The 23,133-nt window shown below is 31.6% G+C and overlaps 2 protein-coding genes across 2 annotated transcripts; one reads left to right on the forward strand and one right to left on the reverse strand.

The window, feature by feature from the left end:
* Nucleotides 1–852: 852 nt before the first annotated feature.
* On the reverse strand, nucleotides 853–1,516 carry LOC105793678 (14 kDa proline-rich protein DC2.15). Its single transcript, XM_012622528.2, has one exon. It carries the CDS (start codon nucleotides 1,405–1,407, stop codon nucleotides 1,021–1,023), a length of 387 nt encoding a protein of 128 aa, XP_012477982.1. The 5' UTR covers nucleotides 1,408–1,516; the 3' UTR covers nucleotides 853–1,020.
* Nucleotides 1,517–18,792: 17,276 nt separating this feature from the next.
* Nucleotides 18,793–19,498, forward strand: LOC105792085 (14 kDa proline-rich protein DC2.15). Its single transcript, XM_012620485.2, has one exon. The coding sequence runs from the start codon at nucleotides 18,874–18,876 to the stop codon at nucleotides 19,270–19,272; it is 399 nt and encodes a 132-aa protein (XP_012475939.1). The 5' UTR covers nucleotides 18,793–18,873; the 3' UTR covers nucleotides 19,273–19,498.
* Nucleotides 19,499–23,133: the final 3,635 nt, after the last annotated feature.

Below are 23,133 nucleotides of genomic sequence, written 5' to 3' on the forward strand. Positions count from 1 at the left end.
CAATTACAAGGGCAACTGAAACATATGAATGCCGACAGTGGAAGTAGAACAATGAAAAATGAGTAACACTTTTTTTACTGGGTTGATGTTATTTTCTAACAACCGGTGGCGGAGCTTGTGGAGGAAAATTTTTTATTTTAAGATTTTTATAATTCATAAAATTTTAAATTAGTAAAGTTAAAAATTTCAAAAATAATAAAAATTAATTTAATTTTTAAAAATTATAAATATATAAACTATTAAAATGATAAAATTATATGAAGCCTAAGATTTTTTAGCTCCGCCACTATTAACCTGCAAAAATTAGTAAAGATTCTCTAGTTTGATAGTGAAAATGGCTAAAAGAATTCCAAAGCTTAATCTAAGAAAATGTTTAAAACAAACTCTAATAGAAAATAAATTTATCTTGAAATCACCTAGAAAAATTGAAAGACATGTTTAAAGAGAAACTAAAAATTATCTTTTTATTTTTTGAAAAATTTAATTACTTCGTATATGTTTATAATTAAAAAAATTCTATTTTATATTTTTGGATTTAGTAATATATTTATTATTTTATAAAATTTTGAAGTTTATATTGGTTAATACAACCATCAGTTTTTTTTAATGTGATGGAAAAACCCAATTTAAATACCAAAAATAAAATTCATAAATTAAGCATTTAAATAATTTGGGCTCCAACAGTCTCCTCAAATGATTATGTCCATTTTGCTTGTTGTATCGTTTATCAGCGCAGAGATACTTTTTTTTTTTTGTATGCCACTTCTCTCCACTTGAATTTCTCCGGAAGAAATAAAAGAAAATGCCAAAGAAACATTAGCAATTGACTCTGATTAAATTAACACGCATGAAGAAAGAAAGAGCCATTTTAAAATTACAATGACAAATATTGTAATTGTCTCATAGTAACAGTTAATGGAACAATTGTCCAATTAGGAAAATTATAAAGTACTGAATGGGAGAAAAAAAAGGCTACATTCCAGCAGAGTTAATTTGTTGAAATTAACTACAAAACATTGGTTAAGCACAAATGAAGTCAGAAGGTAGGTTCTTCCCACAAGTGTTGATAAGCAAACTCAATGCAATTGGAATATCAATGTTAATGCCAAGAACATTAGCTTTAATGGCAGTGCAAAGACACACTGCAGCTTCCAAATCCACAAGTCCCCCTAGCGCTGAGCAGCACTGAGTATCTGGGGGGTTCCCCACCACTACTCCAGCAACTGTTCCATTCAGCACCTTGGCACAAACCCCTAGCTTCAGAGCATCTCTAGGGCAGCTCCTTTTGGTGGGAGGAGAACCACTTGGTCTTGGGTGAACACAAGTGTAGCATCCACTCACTAAAGTGAGGAAAAGTAGATTGATACCCACAAGGAAGATGGCGGATGAACATCCTTTGGCTTCCATCTCAACAAGCTCTGAACATTTCCACCACTAGCATTGTGGGATTATATAGAGTCCTTACCGATCACGATGGCAAAATGGGTCATTCAACATTAGCCTCTAGCCACGTGAAATAGCAAGTCTGGTTAGAATTTAGCTGGCAATGCAAGAGACTCCAGGATCTATATTATATTTCAATGTACTGTTTTTTACTGTTTGGATTGACTTGTTATCCAATTCCCGTGAATAATTACCGATCTGGCATTTGTTTGGGACAGAAATACCATGGTCTCAACAAATCAAGCAATCACATTTCATGAATATTTGGTCCTCAATTAAGAAATGTTTATCCTGGCTAGTTGCTATTGTGGGAGATTTTTTAAAGGTAAAAATTATACTATTTCTTGGGGAGAGTACAGTATTGTCCAACAAATTAATAGCATGTATTAAGAGAGAAGCTAAATTCAAAATTTTTGTGATTTGAATATCAACTAGTGGATGTGATTCTCAAGTATTGTATTGGGAACAAAATAAAAATAAAAAATATATAAAAACTCTGTTTTTTCTTAATATTTCCTTCCCTATAAAAATTTATTGCTATACATTTTTGCAATGAACTTCTTAAGGTGGAAACTTTTCTATATATCATGTAAAAAAGGGGGAAATTAAAGGTGGAAGGCTTTCTTTATGATCAACTACCTTCGCCATGTGAGTGATGGAACCCTTTCGTTTGTTTGCAATCCATATTGCAATTTCTTAATCGTTTTCTTAATCAATACTCTTATCAAATTAATTGGCAAAGTAGGCAGCTTAAAGTTATTGCATTTTGTAATTCCAAGTTTCTAGATTATGCGTTGGTATATTATTAAGTCGGTCTCATTTGGTTTTACATATGGATAACCATATTGTTTGAACATGTTGGATTAGCAATCGGTTGGAAGATTGGTTTGAAAATTGGCTTTCAACCAGTTAAATTGTGATTCAATACGAACTAGTTAAAGATCGGTTGAATCAACAATTGAATTGGTTGAACCATGTTTTTTTTCTTAATTTTTAATAATTTTTTAATTGAATTGGTCGAACCAACGAATCAATGGCTTGGCCAATTCGACCACCAATCAGATTTAAAAAACATTGATTGCATATTACACTTATTATATAGATAAGGATAAAATTGTATATTAAGATGATGACTTAGACTAGAATCTAGTCAGTCATCTAGATTTAGATAAGATTTTGGATAAGGTTTGAGCACTATAAATAGATGGTGGATGTGCAAAAAAAAACATAGAGAAAGAAATCCATATAGTGAAGTGAGTTTTTAAATTCCTTTCCCTAAAATTATTTCTCTTTCTCCTCTAAGTTATTCGTTAGAAATTAATTCTTCCTTGTAATATCCCAAAAACCAGGTCAGAAAAAAGTGAGTTAGTGAAATCCAAAGTGGCCTTAAGTTCTGGGTTTGAATTAAGATTTTGAAATGTGTGACAAGTAAATTGATCTGGTTCAGTGATTAAGTGTTTTGTCTATGTGTGTAAGGTTCTAGGTTAGAATCTTGTTTCTGGAAATTTTGTTATTTTGCTAAAACCCCTACCTTTGAAAGTTTGATTTATAAGTTAAATTCAGTCAATTGATGTTAAGAATGAGTCTATTGGTTCAATGATTAAGCTTTTATATACTCTTTAGTCTTGTGTTCGAATCTCGTCGAAAGCAATATGGAATGATTTATTTTTGAATTTCTTTGTGTGGTAAATAGTTTCAGTTGGTTACTTAAAACCTTCCAGAAACCTGAGGTGGTTTTCATTTTGTTTTTTTCTTTTTCTGTCATGTTTTTCTATCATTCCTCTCCCGTTCTTTAGTTTCTTCGTTTTGGGTTCTTATTTTCAAGTGATCTTTCTTTTTGTTATGTTACGTTACACTGATTTTGTACGGGGTTTGACTTCTCATTCTAGTTTAATTCGTTGGCTGGGACGGGAAATCAACCTTACTGCTTCTGCTTCGAATCCGTATCAGGTGTGTAATGGCCCAATATTGCTCGGGCCCAAAATCACAAATAAATAAACCAGACCAAAATTATTATTAAAAGTCCAAATGTCCAGATTACAAACCAAAATAAATTAAGCCCAAACCCAATTAACCTAGCCCAAACACTAAACCCAATTAGCCTAAACCTAAACCCAATACTCTGGCCTAACACAAAAACACATGGCATCAAAAAAACCCTAGCAGTAGCCCTTCCCAGTGTTACAGCAGGGAAGCCCCTTCGCTCTCCCTCTGCACGAGCATGCCTCTCCCCACGTACGTGCCACATCTGCGCCTCCATACCCGTACCTGCAGCAAACGACAACAAGCACAACAAAAGCAGCAATAGCAGCAGAAGACACGAGAATAGCGAGGAAAAATAGTAGAAATTTAGAAAATAATTTCCTGTAAATTTCTATTTTTATTTTCGGCTATATAAGGCCGTTTGTGAATTTGTAAAGGGATATTTTTCCCCTTTTTACACAGAATCTTTCCATACATATTGAATACAAAAAGAATCAAAGAGAATATTCAAAAAAAAAGAAGAGTAGAAAGTCGAAAGGTGGTTTCAATTCTTTTCCTTTGTTTTCTTTTTTTTTCTTTCTTTGCTTCATATGCTGAAACGAGAGAAAAAGAAAAAAAGTACGTTTACCTGGTAGCCGAGTCTCCTTCCACTTCATCGCGATCGAAGTAGGGTGGAGAATCTAGAGGCTTTTGAATGGCCTGTGTGTTGAACGGCGCAGCAAATAACTAGGGTTTATTAGTTTTTTTTTAGAGATCAAAATCTGTTGATTTTTTAGGCCTAATTTAGCTTTTATTTGTCGCAAGAAACGGTGTCGTTCAGAGCTGAAAGCAGGGCCATGAAAACGACGCCATTTAGAAGAATACGACCAGCAAGGTGACTGACCGAGGGAAGGATCCGCGTTTTGGGTCTGATGGACTATTTGCGCAATAGGTCCCTCCGTGTTTAGGGGATTGCGATTTGATTTCTTTTAATGATTTGTAATTTGTACCTCATATTTACTTGCTTTTCATCTGGGTCCTAGCTTAAATCATGCTGCTTTCGTGCTATTTTGATTATTTTAAATTTTTGCGCTAAATTGCTATAATGGTCCCTATGATTTCTAATGATTTCCGGTCTGAGATGTTGGCTCGTTTATTTCAAATTAACTCTTAAATTTTGTTTGATTTCAAAATAGGTCCACTTTCATTAAACTAGTTGGTTTATTATCATTAATTTTATTTGTTATTATCATAATAGTATATTTACATATTAGCTAACCTAACCTTTTTACAAATTCATAATATTCCATATTTTCATATATGTATATACAGCATGTATTTTAGTGTACGTATGTATATATAATAACCTATTATTAATTTCAAATGATATTTTATGCATAAAACCTTATTTCTTTTAAACTTGTTATCTAATTTTAATTATTTAACTTTTACATATTATCATTGTATATACTTTTTATTAAGTTTTATTTATATAAATCCAAATATAGATATTAATATTAAGCTATTCACTTTTATTTTATTTCGTGTTTTTCTATATTTTTATTTTTCAAAATTTATGCAAACCTTTTATTTGATTTTTTCTCCATTATTAAATTGTATCACATATTTATATTATTTATTGTTATTACCTTTTTATCGTCTCGTTTTTTTTCATTATGATGAATTCATGAGTTGCTTAATGTTTAGCATGGATGATCATATAATATGCTTGAAGTCAATGTTTGTATTTGCCTATTACTTGCTCGGTTGCTCCTGATTTAAGTTTAGGTTGCTATTTATTGTTTTACATTATATGCATTATTATTCAACCATGTTTCACTTGTGAAAGTTATATTTTATTAAAGCATCATAATCGTTCTATTTCTTAATCCTTAAAAAGGCTTGGTGTTCATAGGTTCTCGAGAGAATTATGCCCTAACTTACTAGGCTTCAATTCTTCTCGACGAATTTAGATAATCAAGTGTTCATTTTACTAAAACCATACAATTGTTAAAATAGAGTTCTTAAGATTTCAAAAGGTTGGATCCTAACTTACTGGATACGACATTTTGTTATCTCTTTTTTAAAATAAAGGCAATGTTTAATGTTTAAGAACTTCGAGAAATCAAAACCTAACTTACTGGATTTCGATTTCTCGTTTGACTTAAATGACTGAACAACCATCTTAAAATGCATGATTTTTTTTTAAAACTTCGAATTTTGACGATTGAATTGTTGCGCTCTAACTCATTGAGTGTGGCAATCTATTTTTTTTTCAAAATGAGTATATCTTGCTATTCAATTTGGTTTATTCAAATTTAAATTTCAAAGGATCGTATTTTAAAATCTTTTCAAAATTTCGACATCAAGACATTAAACAATCAATTCGGTACCAATTTTGGGCGTCACGAGGGTGCTAACCCTTCCTCGTGCGTAACCGACTCCCGAACCTGTTTTCTCAAAATTCGTAGACCTAAAATTATTTTCGAGGTGATCCGATCACACCACAATAAAAGATCGGTGGCGACTCCCATTTTATTTTCAAAGTCGATCCCCATTTTATAATTTTCAAAATATAAAAAAATGGTTTCGACAAGGTGGGTACTGATAACCCAACTTTCGTTTTGAGTTTAGTCGTCAAAAAACTGGTTGTCGATGCCACACGGCTGTGTGGTAGGCCGTGTGCGCCATATAGTTGTGTGCCAGGCTTTGTAACTCACTATTCACAAAAAATTAGAGGCACACGGGCGTGTGTCCAGACCGTTTGTGTTTATGTGTTGAGTAGGATTCACATGAGCCAAAGACACAGGCTTGTATCCAAGTTGTGTAACTCACTGTTTGTGAATTAGGACCACATGGGCGTGTATCAGACAGTGTGGAGGCACACGAGCCAGCTTTCTAGGCCGTGTGAAACCACACGGGCGTGTGGACCAATATTTGGAATTTTTCCCTCGGGCCACAAGCGTTATTTGAAACAAACGTAAGCCACTATAGGGTTCGTACGATCTGAATTAGGCTATATAACTTGATATCTGATGATCTGATGACGAATAACTTTTGATTTGTAACATGTTTGCTATGTTTGAACCTAAGTGAGTAGGATATGTCAGAACATAATATGCTATTGTCTAATGTTTGCGAATTATCCAGGTACGATCTGTATTTTGTTAAGTTGTTGGTACGCCTCTGCCTTACTCTGTTGATGAAGAATATGCAACATCTGAATATGTTATATTGATTGTTACTAATTTTGATTTATAACTGTTTACGTTACTTGGTTGATGAGGAATATACGATATCTGAACATGTTAGATTGATTGTTACTGACTCTAATTTATAACCGTTCATGCGACTTCATGGAAAATCTGATATGATCCGTTGAGGTTTGATAAGTCTATTTTACAAAACATGGACTCTCATGTCTACTGATTCTGTTTTTGAAAGATAGTATGACTTACATGTTCATCACTCTGGTTCTGTATATGCATGCCATGACACATTGCATGGGATTTGGGTTGATGTGAAATGAGGAAGTTTCTAGCCGTTTAATGATTTGCATTATCTGGTGATTTATCCACAATTCTGTTCTGGCAACTTGGCTCTACTATAGTGGCTTGACCACATGCATCCAATCTGGCAGTTTTAACTACAAAATTCTAGTGGCACTGTCCCCAGTTATTTGCTGATGTGACTTGGATAGACGAGTTCTGGGGGAACTCTATTTTGGTTTGTAATGGAGTTGGCTAGGATGTTTTCTGATAAATCTGCATTCTAATTTGTTTGAAAAATACTACATCTGCATAACATACATCCTCTGTGTAGCTCTGTTCTGTTCTGTTATGTTCTGCTCTATCCTGTTCTAGTTGGGTTGTGTTGTTTTGTTATATTAGTATGATGGAAACCTCTGGTTTGTTTCGTTCTGGTCTTACACTTGCTGTTAAGTTTGCTGTGGTTACTCTGATTTATATGTAACACTCTTAACCCCTCTTCGTCGTTGGATTAGGGTTACAAAGTATTACTATATAATAAGAAACATTTAAAATTTAAATCATTCGATACCTTAACCAATTTATAAATCATTCACATACACATATTCTGTCCCTAAATCGAGCCTTCGAGACCCTAAAAATAACTTAGGATCAATTTGGGATCAATTTGAAACAAATCAAAAAATTTGGGAAAAAGTGGCAAAATTTGAAAATAGGGGTCACACGGCTGAGACACACGTCCATGCTTTAGGTCTTGTAACCTTCGAAATAGGGATACACGATAGTGTCCTAGCCCATGTCCTCACCCGTGTAACTCTTTGAGTAGGGTTACATGGCCGTGTGCTAGGCTGTGTAACTCTCTAAGTTGCACCAGACACCCATGTGCCAGGCTGTGTGTTAGGCCGTGTAACTCACTAACTTGCACCCTAAGGATTTCATCAAATGACACACGGCTATGTGTCTCACACAGCTGAGTCACACTCTCGTGTCTCAGGTCGTGTGGACTCAAATTTACCTAAAATCAAGCTATTTCCAAAACCATTTCATACATAAACATTTAGACCAAATATGCACACTTTCAAAGCACCAAAACATCATCTAAACACACATAGATTTGCCATTTCAAGATCCTAATTCAACTAACCAATATGCCATTCAAAGGCACCTCAATATATCAAGACATTAAGCATCACAACATGTCAATATTGTACCAATTCATACATGATAACGTATTCAATTACTTACCTACAACATACCACATATTGACCATTCTCAAACCAACAAATTGTACCAATATGCCATAGACATCCATTATCAAAAAGTGACCAAAAGTACTTACCCAAAACAAGCATTATAACTCCATTAAGCATACATGAACTTCAAATCACAAACATATCAAGTTACCATTTACATATTCATCAAAAACACCATTATAAACCACCCTATACATGCCATTATAAACCTTGGCCAAAAAGCACAAAAACTATCGAATGGACTTCTGGATAATGTGATAGATCTTCGATGAGCTTCCAACCAAATCAAGCTTTCGATAATCTATAAAACATAAGAAAGAAACTACATAAGGAATGAATGCTTAGTAAGCTCGTATAAAATTAAAACGTAACTTACCATTTCTATAATACAATTCATACAATAAGTACAAACCAATATCAACGCCATAAGTTTAGTGTAAGCCTATACAACATCACCAACTCACAAGTTAGTATGTTCATCCATATCATAAATGAAATCATTCATAAGATATGTAATTTTCCATATGTATACAACGTCATTTAGTTCATCAATCCTTTTCATAAGTTCATGATACATTCCATTTGAACACTTACCATTTCGTTCCCTTTTCTTGCCCGTTGAACCATTTAGAATCACCTCAGATACTTAGGAAAGCTCACACATAGTGTGCCTTTATATATAACCATAACATTTCCTTTACATCATTGCTCACACAAGCTGTGAAATGGGCCTACTCACACGAGTTGTGGGTCAGAATGTAAGCTACACGATGCTGCTAACACGAGCTGTGGAGAATCCACAAAAAATGTAGAACCTTAGCCATCGGTAGGACATTCAAGACCAGCACCCAAAACATGAAATACCTAATGACATGTCATTTGTATCCTAAGAATTCCTAAGATTCAACTAGGACTCGATAACCGTCAATTTATTATAGCATTGATATGTTCATATATCGATCCATTTACAATAGAAATAACATAATAACAATAAATTTAAATAACATATATGCGACGACCGTTCATACGAACTTACCTCGATGACTAGGGGCGTAGAAGTTAGGTCGAACTAATCCGAAGCTTTCGTCTTTTCTTGATTTAGGTTCGGTTAAAGTTTATCTTGATCTAAATAGATAATTATATCCAATTAAGTACTTTAATTAACCTCAAACATTCAATTCAATCCATAATTCACATTTATAAAAATACCAATTTGTCCCTAACATTTTAACTTTTTCACAATTTAGTCCTTAAGCTTATACTTAAAATCTAACCATTTTAATCTAAATCCATGTTAATAAAACATGCAAGGGACCTAGAAACAACTCATATTTACCATCATTTCACAATAAAACCCTATAATTTATACCTTTAACAAATTATTCCTAATTCCAAAATTCAACAAAAATCACTTAACAAAACTTGTCTATTTTTCAACAAAGATTCATAATTTATCATTTAATATAAAAGAATACTCAAAAAAATCCATGGAATAACCCTCAACCTTTAACAGTTTTACAAATTAACCACCGGGTTAGCCTGATTAAGCTACAACGAACTCAAAAACATAAAGATCATTAAAAACGATGTTCAAAATCATACCATGGAATAGACTATAAGCTTGCCGAAACTTATTCTCATCAATGGTATTCTTTCTCCTTTAAAATCGATTACGGAAGATGAAAAAGGATGATACCTATTTTTCTTTTCTTTTGTTTTAGGTTTAAATTTCTAAATTACCATTTTAACCTTAAAAATTTATTATAATTTCATCAAAACCATATCCATAACTATCCACTAATTCATCAAATGGTATAATTTCCATTCAAGTCTCTTAGTTTAAGATTTCATGGCGATTAGACTCTTTTAGCTATTAGAACTCAACATTTATACTTTTTACGATTTAGTCCTTTTACTTAATTAATCAAGAAAACATCAAATTTTCTTAACAAAATCTTAATACGATCATTCTATAATCCCATAGACATTAAAATAATAAAAAAAAAAATTTACTCGTCAAAATAGTGGTCCCGAAACCATTGTTTTGATTTCACTGAAAACAGGCTGTTACATTATATACTATGATTTGTTAACTATAATTGATGTTGGTTATACACTGGGCTTTATAGCTCACCTTTTGGTTTTATCTTTGTGTGTTCAAGTAAGTCTCTGACTTAGGACCGGATAGCGTGTGGGAGCTCGGATTGTTTTGCTATAATGTAGAAATATTTGATTTTGTGGGTTGTAATATGTTTCTGAGCTTGTTTTGGTTTCTGCTAAATTTGTCGGTAGTTGATAATTTTTAACGTAAAACTTAAAAATCACTCAAGTCGACAAATGGATTTTGATTTTCAAAATAAGACTCTGAAAAGATTTTTCGCTAATAGTTGAGTAATCTTTGAACGTTTTCTGGATACTTATTGCAATCAGTTTTTGATGTGTTGATGTAACTCCTCCAGATTTGGTCTTAACTTCTAGGCCGGGTTTGGGGTGTTATATTCCCCCTCCTTCAAAAAAATGATATTAGAGTTAAAATCTATTGTAAGAAGAGATGGCAAGTAATGAAATGTTTCTATTTTAATTTCCTCGTTTTATAGAAGACAACTATGAAAATTAGTGTCTCCATATAAAGGCTCTACTTGGCTTACAAAATGTTTGGGAGTTCGTACAAAGTTGGTTATGATCTTCCTCAAAATAAGGCATTATTATTGCAACATGAGAAGGATACTTTAACAAAGATAAGGAAGAAAGATAAATAAGCCCTCGTTTTTATCCATCAATGTTTGAATGAATTGATGTTTGTGAAAGTGGATATTGATATCGCCACTAAAAAAGCTTGGGATATTTTGAAAAGTTCTCTCCAAAAAGTCAAAAAAGTGAAATAGATTCGATTCCAAGCATTACGAGGTGAGTTTGAAACTTTGAGAATGAAAGAATCTGAGTCAATTTCAAATTACTATTTAAGGGTGTTGCCTATTGTGCATCAAATGAAAAGATATAGATAAAATTTAGAAGACACTCATGTGATTGAAAAGATTCTTTATTCTTTGATTCCAAAGTTTGATTATGTGGTTTGTATAATTGAGTAAAAAGATTTAAACTCTGTGACAATTGAACAAGTAGTAGGTGAGTTACAAGCATAAGAAGACAAATCCAAGAGGCAAGATGAGTCCTTAGAGTAAGTTCTCAAAGCCAAGGTACCTTTAAAAGATAACCAAGAAGGAAAAAACCAAAGAGGTCGAGGTTGAGGTCAAGGAAAAAGACAAGGATATGGTTTTAGTTAAGGGTGATATGGAAGGGGTGATAATAATAACAGTAACAATGATAATGGGAGCCCATCAACTAGAAATAGTGAAAAAGTAAGGAGAGGAGGAAGAGGTATTATTTGAGATCAAACAAAAAAGGTATAATAAGTCTAATGTTGAATGTTACAATTGCCATAATTTAACCATTTTTCCTGGGAGTGCCAAAATGAACCTTATAAAAACAAAGAAAAAAGCCAATGTAATTAAAGATAAGTAAGATCCGGAACAACCAACTTTTTTCCCAACACTTAAGAATGAAGAAAAGGATAATGAAATCATATGATATCTTGACAATGGAGCAAGCAATCACATGTGTGGATACATAGAGACCTATTTAGAGCTTGAAGAGAAGATTAGAGCAGAGGCGAATAACCCCCTTAAATTTTGTAAAATTACTTTTGAATGCCTTTTAAGTTTTAATTTTTTAATTTTTATATTATAATTAGTGCTTAAAAAAAGGAAAATTTTGTGTTCTGCCCTAAATTTTGTAAAATTATTTTTGAAGGCCCTTTAAGTTTTAATTTTTAATTTGATATTATAATTAGTGTTTGAAAAAGGATAAATTTGTGTTTGACCCCCAAAGTTTTTAAATTTGATTTCCTTTATAAATCTTATATTTTTATGATAAATTTAGTAACATTTTATTTTAATTTTAAACTAATATAAAGTAGCATCTAAATATTAATTTGGTAAAAATAAAGTTTAATATTTGTAATATCTAAGTATAAATCTTATCTAAATATTAATTAGGTAAAAATAAAGTTAAATAATTATACTATCTAATACAAATTGAACATTTAACTTATTTTGTCTTGACCTAAATTTTGGTAATTAAGCTTATCTTGAATTTAAAAATATCTTGTTAAAAGTAAACCTAGCTCGTATGAACCAAGTCTACTTTGAACATATATATTTTATAAAAATATTGTCGCCCCATATCAACAATTTTGACTTCATCTTAGAGGTAATGTATCATTTGGAGACTCATAGAAAGTCCAAATTGAAAGAACAATACCATTCCAATTTCTCTAAAAGACGGTAGCCATAGCCTTATGAACAATTTTTACTATGTTTCCAAGTTGAAAAGTAGCATTTTGAGTTTAGAACAACTCCTTGAGAAAGGTTATGGAATTCACATGAAAAATTGTTGTCTTTAACTAAGAGATCAAAACGTTAACTTAACTGTTGAAGTATCCATGCCAAATAATAAGATTTTTTATATTGAATCTCAAGACAATTGGAGCAAAGTACTTAAAGGCTAGCGTCAAGAATGAATCATGGTGTTTGCACGTGAAATTCAACCATTGAATTTTAGTAGTCTAAATTCTTGGAAAAAGGAAAATAGTTAAAGGTATGTCGACCATTAACCATACTAATCAATTATGTGAGGCGATGTGTGTAAACCAATCAATCCATCATCATTTGGTAAAAAAAAATTATTCCTATTCATTGATAAGTACAGTAGGAAGACTTGGGTTTACTTATTGAAGCAAAAATATGAATCATTTATGGCATTTAAAAATTTTGAAATTCTTGTAGAAAAAGAGAATGGGTATATGATAAAGACTTTTAAGGTCCGAGACGAATTCACTTCTAATGAAGTCAATGACTTTTGTAAATTATATAAAATTTGTCATCCTTTAATGGTACCTAGATTGCCACAACAAATGGTGTAGAAAAAGGAAAATAAAATTATTCTTTAACGTGGCCAGATGTATGATGAAAGCAAATAATATGCTCAAAGAATTTTAGGCCAAAGTTGTTTCTTGTACAGTTTGTTTGTCTAACCGCTCGCTAATGAAGGATGTGAATAATCTAACTCCTTAAGAAGCGTGGAGTGGGAGAAATTCAAGTGTCAACCTTTTACGAGTGTCTGGGAGCTTTCTTTAAAAACTGGCATGGTTTTAAAATGGAAAAACGGAAGACACTAGTCATGTTCTGCGTAAATGTGTAGTTGCTGCTACCATTTGGGTTCGAATCATCGACCTGGATAAATGAACATAAAGGAATGGGTTTATGCCAACTTATCCCAACCTGATTACTTTGCGATTGACAGTTCGGATTGGGTTCTTAAGTTTAGCGTCATTTGCTGGTGTCTCTGGCGTCAGCGAAACAAACCAATTTTTTATCCGAATCATGTTTGACTATGAGAGCGGTTGGGAAATAAGTCGGCGATTATTACAAGAATTTGCGCGTGGGACTGCGACAAACAACGCATGCTGCTGGTAAAATGGTCCTTGCCACCGGAAAGCTGGTTTAAAATCAATACTGATGGTATGCTACAAAAGAGCTCCAACATGGCCGCCGTTGGGGGAGTAATTCACGACCACAATGGTACCTGGATATCGGGGTTTGCTAAATGTATTGGTAGCTGTTCAGTTTCGAAAGCTGAAGCATGGGGCGCTCTTGAGGGATTACAACAGGCATGGAAACCTTGGGTAGCGCAGAGTAATCTTGGCGTGTGACAGCTTGGAGGTGATCAGTGCTCTCAATGGTATCGGTAGTATTGATAATTCAAATGGTGTTATCCGAGATGATGGATAGAGAGTGGGAGGTGCAGGTTCTTCACACGTACAGAGAAGTTACTTCATGATGATGTTATGCAGCGGGCATTTCCCATTTGTAGAAGAAAAATATTTACTTTTTTTTTGGAGCAGATATAATATTTAGTTATATGAAAGATGGGTTGAACAGTTGATTTTCTATAAATCTGCAGTGCAAAATATGAAGTATAACTAAATTTGTTTGATTATTGAAGTCGGTCTTGATATAAAAATATTTGGAATATATTAATCAATTTGGTCCCTTTCTTTCTTTTCTTTTCGTTGAGAAGTTAAAAGCAAAATCTTTCACGGCTTGCTAATCATTTTACTGAAAACGACAGGATAAAATATGATATTTTCCTTTCTTTAAACCTTAATTAATTAACAAATTCTCTTATTATAATTATTTGATGCATAAACCATTTTGTAAAATTAAATTAAATTTAAAGATATATGATATGAAAATAAATTTTTTTATTATCAGTATACCGAATAATATCTATTTTTCTCATACAATTAATTGAAATCGCTTAAATAATTTTGTTAGTGAGTGTATTATTTCATTCAATAATCTTAGTACATGATTTAGCAATAAACTAATTTTACTTTGTAATTTTAACCATTTATATGGTTTGTTTGAATAAAAGGAAAAAAATTATCTATTTTGAGGAGATCTTATTTTATGAGACAAATTTAGCTTTAACATTTACGTCTTTTGTCAATTTGACTCTTATTCTTTTTTAAGCTAAATTTAGTCTTTAACCTTTTAAAAGAGTCGAATTGAACTATCAACCTTTTAGATTGAATTGCTATTTTTAACGGAATGCTAACTAAAACATTAAAATTTTAAACATAGAAGGCCGCATGACAATCAACGTTAATTTATGCTAAATTTTTTTATAAAAATTATGAAATTTTTATATTTTTTTGAATTTTGAATATTTTATAAATTTTAAATTGTTTATTAATGTGACATATAAGATAAATAGTGTTATATCAACATGAAGTATATGTAGACTTTCATACCGATTGTCACACTAACATTATTAAAAGTTAGTGTTTTAGTTAATATTTTATTAAAAAAGCTATTTGATTTTTAAGAGATTAATGCCAAATTTATGTAAAAAACTAAAATAATAAAAATGAAAACATTATTATATTTTAATGCCAAATTCATTATACCATTTTAATAAAATTTATTATATTTTATTTCAAATTTAAATTTAAATTCATTATTTTTAATGTTATAAAAATTGTTTTAATACTGGTGTATTAAGTTAATACGTGAATTCATTCAAGTTTTAGGTCTCTTTAATAGAGATGGAGATTGTGGTCACAAAAGAAATTGCCCAATAAATTATTTTAAGAGCAGGAAACTTGAGTAAATGATATGTTAAACTTTGTTTGACGATGAAATCCGAAGGAATAAACTACATATTAAGAAACTGTGTTTACAGTATGTTGAATCACATCTGTGAAGTTTACCCACATGATGTCAAAGCAGATAAGTTCAAGTTCTTCAATGCATACATACATACATATAATGACAATATATTGTCCACCACAGCCGAATGGGAAGCTGTATTTTTGTTTTTCTATTGAACGCATCACATCAACACACAGTCGTGGCAAAAAGTAAATCGACTTTGCTTGGATAAGTTTGAAGGTATAATTAATATTGACTTGATTTAAGTTTCAGCAGTTTCTGTAATTGGACCAAAATTCTGGTTTCAATCAACAAGGAGAAAAAACAAATCATCAGGTCATGTCAATTACATTTATTATTGTAAATGGAATTTTTTCAAATGAGGGCACAGTTTCAAATGAATCTCTGGTGGAACCCATTGTAATGTTCTAGGCTCACCCGTGACGCTCTTTCCAAAATGACAACACGCCAAAGAAGAATATGATGGAAGACTATCTGCTTGCCAGAAGATATGCACGTAGGAGCAAAAAGGGTTTGTTAGCAGTAAACATGAACAAATCTCAAGAGTATATAATAGTGGAAAATTAAAGAATTCACTATAACATAATCAAAATAATAATGTGGCTTTGCCACAAATAAGTAAGATTCTCTATAAGATATATTAAAGATATGCGGAAAAACTATTGAATGGTTTTGTGGGGCGTGTCTCGTATTCATCGCACACATTGTAAATACTTTAGACGAAAATTGACAAGCAACTGAAGGAGGGCCAAAATAGGCTCGACGTCAGGACGACACGATAGTTTTTGGCAATAGATGTGGCGACAACGTCATGACGAGGAGAGTCGGCACATCATGACGATTCCTAGTATTATGCAGCCACGTTTTGTATAGCTCAATAGGACTTCTCCTAACTAGACTTTGATTACTTCAGGGTTATTTTAGTTGTTTTAGCCTTTAGTATTGAACCTATTTAAAGGGCCTTTGTAACACTGATTTAGACATACCCATCAACAAGGGCTTTTCTTTGACGGCTATAAAATGTAGTTGCAAATGAGTTTTGGTGAAAATTTTCGTGATAACTATGGAGAGTAGTTTGTATCCTTTTTGAGAGAACTCTATGAGAGTTTGGGCTTTATATTCGAGGTTTTAGATAATGTATGTTTAGTACATTTAAGGTTTATTTTTTTCATATTGTACTCTCATTTGTTTACTCATTTAGTTAAAAGTCGAAACCTCATTTGCGCATGGTTTTTATCCTCTTCAAAGGAGTTTTCCACGTAAAATATTTGTGTTCATTCTTTTCTACATTTTCTATTTCGTTGTTTACACGAGTCGATACCTAGTAAATTGATATTAGAGTCAAGTTCAGCTTTTGCAGATTAACTCGTTCGGTGACACAATAATGAATTTGGATATTGAGAAGTTCGAAAGGATCACAAATTCCAGTTTCTGGCAGTTTTAGATAATTACGGAGGTAGCTGATGTGACTGAAGACAAATATGATGATTCGTTGTTCTCCACATATAATCTGGTTGAAGGTGGAGTCATGTCAAATATCAGATATGTGTCTGATTTAGATAAGAATTTCATGCCCATTTGATCTTTAGAACTCGAATGGTTCGCAGAATGTTTGAGGCAAGGTTGGTCACAGAGGATCACAGATAGATGGAGAGAGTTGATGTTTTCTCTATTGTTCGGGTATTACTAACCCTTATTGCATTATACAACTTTTATTTGATGACTAGAAGTCTTTTAGTTTTCAAGTTCGAGCACAATTTAAACTTGGTTGACATTCTACAAAATCTGAGTTAGGCTCGTAACGGGGCATGGAAAAGGAGATGTGATAAATACGAGTCAAGGTAAAAATTTGTGGGTTGTCCCGCATTTATCAAACACATTGCGGACACCTTGGACGAGAATCGATGAACAACTGAAGGAGGGCCAAAATAGGTTCGACGTCGAGATGAGGAGGTCTCCGACATTGGGATGACACGACAGTTTTTGACAATAGACATGGCAACGATGTCATGACGAGGAGAGTCGGGGCATCACGACGTTACGACGATTCTTGATGTTATGCAACCACGTTTTGTACAACTCAACAAAACTTCTTCTCCCAGTTGAATTCTGATTACTTCAGGGTTATTTTAGTCGTTTTAGTCCTTAGTATTGAATATATTTAAAGGATCTTTGTAACCTTGATTTATACATGCCAATCAACAAGGGCTTTTCTTTGACGGCTACAAGATGTAGTTGCTAATGAGTTTTGGTGAAAATTTTTGTGATAACGATTGAGTGTATTTTGTACCTTTTTTAGAGAACTCTATGAAAGTTTAAGCTTTGTATTCAAGGCTTTAGATAATGTGCGTTTAATACATTTAATGTTTATTTTCTCTGTATTATACTCTCATTTGTTTACTCATTTAGTTAAAAGTTTAAACCTCATTTACTCGTGATTTTTATTTTATTCGGAAAAATTTTTCACATAAAATATTTGTATTCATTATTTTCTATCTTTTCTATTTTGTTATTTATACTGATTCATCCTCAACAGATCCAAATTAGAAACCACTACTTTTGTTGGATTGGGATCATTAGCTCGTTACGATCAGTTTCTTACTGCAAAATTTATTGGGATTTTGAATATGTGAATGATATGTGGCTTAGGTGAGTTTTGGATTAAAATGCCATGACATGCAGGATACGGTCAAGACTGGAATGTAGCGCAATCAAAACAAAAAATGTAGCGGAAGATCAATACGAAGGTCTGACAAGCTGGCCTTCAACAGTGAAGTAATTATGTTGTTCTAAATCTGTATTCATTTTGTCTTCAGCAGTTAGTTTAGTTGTTGTAAGTACATTGTAGCTATAATATACCTAGTTTGGATAAGAGGAGATATTTTGTAAAATAAAAGTAAACAAATTAGATATTTATAGTATTAACTAAAGACAATGGAAACATCCCATTGTTTGAACACTAAATTTAGTACATTTTGTCCAAAAATTAGCTTGATAGTGCTATTAGGATGGATAATATAGATAGATTAGTTGATTTCAAGGTCCCATTTTCTTCCATGATTGGAGGTCGGGAGGCAAACATCTTAATCTTGCTGATGAGTGGGTGTTATTTAAGATGAACTACTGTACAAATCGGATGATTTGATGCTAGGAAACCAGTGGTAACATGGAAACACCTTAATCTCCACCTCACATCACAAAAGTCCAAAGTTAACCAAAAATCTTCTGCCTCAGCCAGCTCAAATTGCAAGAACTGAATTGATTTACAGTCAAATTTTATTAATTAAGGTATTACGTTATTAAACAACCGAGTTGCCCTCTTAAAACACTATAAAAACCCCATTCTTTTCTCCAAATTCACCATCCCCATTCTCACACATTATACAACCCTAACTTCTACATTAGGCAAGAAGCTCCTAAGGTTTGAGAGAGATGGCTTCAAAAAGATCGGCATCGGTTGCCCTCTTTTTTGCACTCAACATTCTCTTCTTTTCACTTGTCAGTGCTAATTGTTCTTGCCCTTCCCCCAAGCCAAAACCAAACCCCACTCCCTCCCCAACTCCTGCTGCGGAAGGAAAGTGCCCCATAAATACCCTTAAACTGGGTGTATGTGCTGAGGTGCTTGGTTTAGTCAATGTAACTGTTGGGTCACCCCCAGTTCAACCTTGCTGCACCCTTCTCAAAGGCCTTGCTGATCTTGAAGCTGCTGTTTGCCTTTGCACAGCGATCAAAGGCAACATTTTGGGTATCAATCTTAATATCCCAGTTTCCCTCAGCTTGCTTCTAAATGTCTGCTCAAAAAAAGTTCCATCCGGCTTCCAATGTCCCTGATCACTCTTCCAAATTCTTTCTTTTCTCAGTGTTTTTCATGCTTTGTTCGCAACGGTAACTGTCTGTTTCCCTGTTGTAGTGTTTGTTTGGTTGCGAATTGATACTAAATAAGTGTAGTGCCTTTTATTTATTCAAGTGTTTATTTTTGGGTTTATGTATTTTATGGAAAAGTGAAAGTGTAGTATTATTGGTATGTTGGATCTGAATAAACCATCCATTGTTATAAGTTTGTCTAAATTAATTTCTCAATGTTGTCACGCTATATATATTAAACATGTATCTTTACTCCTAGCTTCATGTATTTTGATTATAAGCTTTGGATTTATTAAACTCTACTCAGTTTTGAATCACGCATAATATATTTTCAAGTTAACAATATATCGAAAGAGTGTAATAATTAATGGGTAATGAAAATGCACTTGGATGTAAGTTATGGCAACATCTTGGGGTAATTATAAGTTGTGGCATAAATACTGTCGAAACAACACCACAAAGTTGGTCTACACGTAATTTATTTTAACCTCATCCTAGTATATTTAGTGCCAAGCAACCTCTCCTAATATTAATAAACAATAAATGCACTTAATAAAATTGTCTTCATATAATGTGAATAAAATCCATTAAGCTTTTAAAGTTTTACCTTAATGTTTATCTATAAGCTTCTTTGAATTCATTATCTTCATGTCTTTTATATTATCTTCAAACTCTATCTCTTATGCTTGGATTAGAATGTTTTGAAAGCTTGTGTTGTTATTATAGGGATAACAACTTTTCGAGAGTTATACTTCAAGTAAAACTTTTCTATCTTAAAATCTTTTAAGCGTGAGTTTGATAAATTATAGAAAATTTTCACTTCATTGAAAATAATATTTTAAATATATTTGATCATCATTGTAATTTTTATTTAATATAAAATTTTCAGCAAAAATATTGAATAAGATAACTTAATGTAAAAATATTAAGTTCATTTTATTTTATTAAATTTGAATTAAATGATTTAAAAGAAAAGATAATCAAATTGTCATATTTATCTTCCATCAAAACTATCCAAAATAATATAAAATATTATATTAATAACATTAAAATAAAAATAAATAATCTTTTAAAATTAATATTTACTTTTATCAAATAACATAATTATATTCAGTATTTATATTTACTAATTTATATTGAACATTTTAATATAAATTCAACACTGTAAAATTTAATATTTAATATTTTAGAATTTAAAATTTTAATTTATCAAATACACCCTAAAAGTATTGTATTAAATAGATAGATGCCGCCATGAATATCCCACATTTTTAACCATTATAAGATAATTATGAACATAAAAATAAATGCAAAGTAAAACAAAATTGCTGACAAATAAAATTGATGCATAAACAACTTTTGGTTTGCCATGCAGGCACAGTTTGTACGTAGCACAAATTATTGTGTACTAACAAGTTATTTTCATTCTATAAAAATCATTAATTAAAATAATCTAAAATAAATATTTTTCCTATTCCGGTAACTAAAACAAATAAAAATAAAAGTATTTTATTTTAATAAAATTTAAATATGATAGTTTTCTATAATAATTCAAATATATGCGGATTTATTCATTTTAATTTATAAACATATATTTATATGTATAAAACATGAGTTTGAATTTTTTAAATTAATAAAATATCATTTATTATTCATTATATTATTAAATTCACATTAACTAATACTTTATTTATATATTACTATTTATCATGAGATAATAACAAAAGTAACATTAATTAACTATTAATTCATTAAACGTAATTGAATAACTTAAAATAATAAAATCCCTTAAATAAATTATATATACTACATATATTATTAATTATTATATGATCATAAAAAATTATTTAATTGTGCATGTAGTTTTTAGTTTGACATTTCTTTTAAATAAATATTAGAAATCTTAATACACGTGTATGCATGTGAAAATTATATATTTAAAATACAAATGTTTGCTTAAAAGTAACATATAATAAGCATTGATATGTATGGTTTGAAACTAATTAATCGTAATAACACATGAAATATGTACAATACTAAAATAAAAAAAAATAAATTATGACTGTTAACACCATTTTTTTGATGAAAAACGGGGTCGACTTGGGTTTTGAAAAATGAAAACGAAAATGGGAGTCGCCAAGCTTTCAAATCAAAATGAAAACAAATGAAATGCAATGAGAGGATCGTATATTTAAATCAAGTTTTCAAATTTTGACAAAAAGACAAAAAGTAATCAACTCGTGGCTCGACTCACTTATTTTGAAAAAAGTCCCCAGTGGAGTCGCCAAGCTGTTAACACCATTTTTTTTGATGAAAAACAGGGTCGACTTGAGTTTTGGAAAATGAAAACGAAAATGGGAGTCGCCAAGCTTTCAAATCAAAATGAAAACAAATGAAATGCAATGAGAGGATCGTATATTTAAATCAAGTTTTCAAATTTCGACAAAAAGACAAAAAGTAATCAACTCGTGGCTCGACTCACTTATTTTGAAAAAAGTCCCCAATGGAGTCGCCAAGCTGTTAACACCATTTTTTTTGATGAAAAACGGGGTCGACTTGGGTTTTGGAAAATGAAAACGAAAATGAGAGTCGCCACCGATCCTTTTTGATGAGGTGTGATCGGATCACCTCGAAAAGTGATTGTTTTTAATAAACGATTTGATTTTATTAAAACAACAAGTTTGGTCTACGAAATTCAAAAAAACGGGTTCAGGAGTCGGTTACGTATGAGGAAGGATTAGCACTCTCGATACGCCCAAAATTGGTACCTAATTGATTAATTAATGTCTTACTGTCGAAAAACTGAAAATTTTAAAGAAATTTAAAATACGATCCTTAAAAAAAAACTCGAATGGCATGGATTAAAATTCAAGAGGATATTTGACAATTTGGTTAAACGAGAAATCGAAACCCAGCACATTAGGGCACGTTCCTAGAATGTCCAAACGCAAAACATTGCCTTATTTTGAAATTTTTGGAAGGATATTTAGCTATTTGGTTGAACGAGAAAAATCAACACCTAGCACCTTAGGGCATGTTTTCTCGAATTTCCAAATGCAAAACATTGCCATATTTTGAAATTTTTAAAAGGATATTAAGCCATTTGGTTGAACGAGAAAAATCGACACCCAGCACCTTAGGGCATGTTTTCTCAAATTTCCAAACGCAAAACATTGCCATATTTTGAAATTTTTAAAAGGATATTAAGCTATTTGGTTGAACGAGAAAAAACGACACCTAGCACCTTAGGGTACGTTTTCTTAAATTTCCAAACGCAAAATATTGCCTTTATTAATTTTTAGAAAAAATTCTCATATCGGGAAAACAGCGTGTCATATCCAATGCGTTAGGACACAACATATTGAATTCCTGATAATGAGCTTTTTATTATTTTTAAAAGAGTAATCTCGATTATTTAGATTCAACGAAGAAATCGGAACCCAACACATTAGGGCTCGATTCTCTCAAAGATCCCAAATACCGAGTATTACTTATATTTTTTAAAATTTCCTTTTGAAATCTAAATAAAATGGGTGTAATAGAATGATGATGATAATGATGTAAATAAAATAATATAAGCAAAACAAAATATAAATAAATAAGAAGTCACATATATATATAAATAAAATCAATCACGTATGTAAAATAATAAACAAATATAAAGCATAACAAATAATAATAACGGACATGTAAATAAATAAATGAACAAGATTAACAAAATTATAAAATATATATACATCTATATATATGTATAAAATTATGAAAATATAAAAAACATATGCATATATACGTATTATTACATGAAAAATTATGTAAGTGTATGTATAT

Source organism: Gossypium raimondii, chromosome 8, assembly GCF_025698545.1.
Source record: "Gossypium raimondii isolate GPD5lz chromosome 8, ASM2569854v1, whole genome shotgun sequence".
Lineage (NCBI taxonomy): Eukaryota > Viridiplantae > Streptophyta > Magnoliopsida > Malvales > Malvaceae > Gossypium > Gossypium raimondii.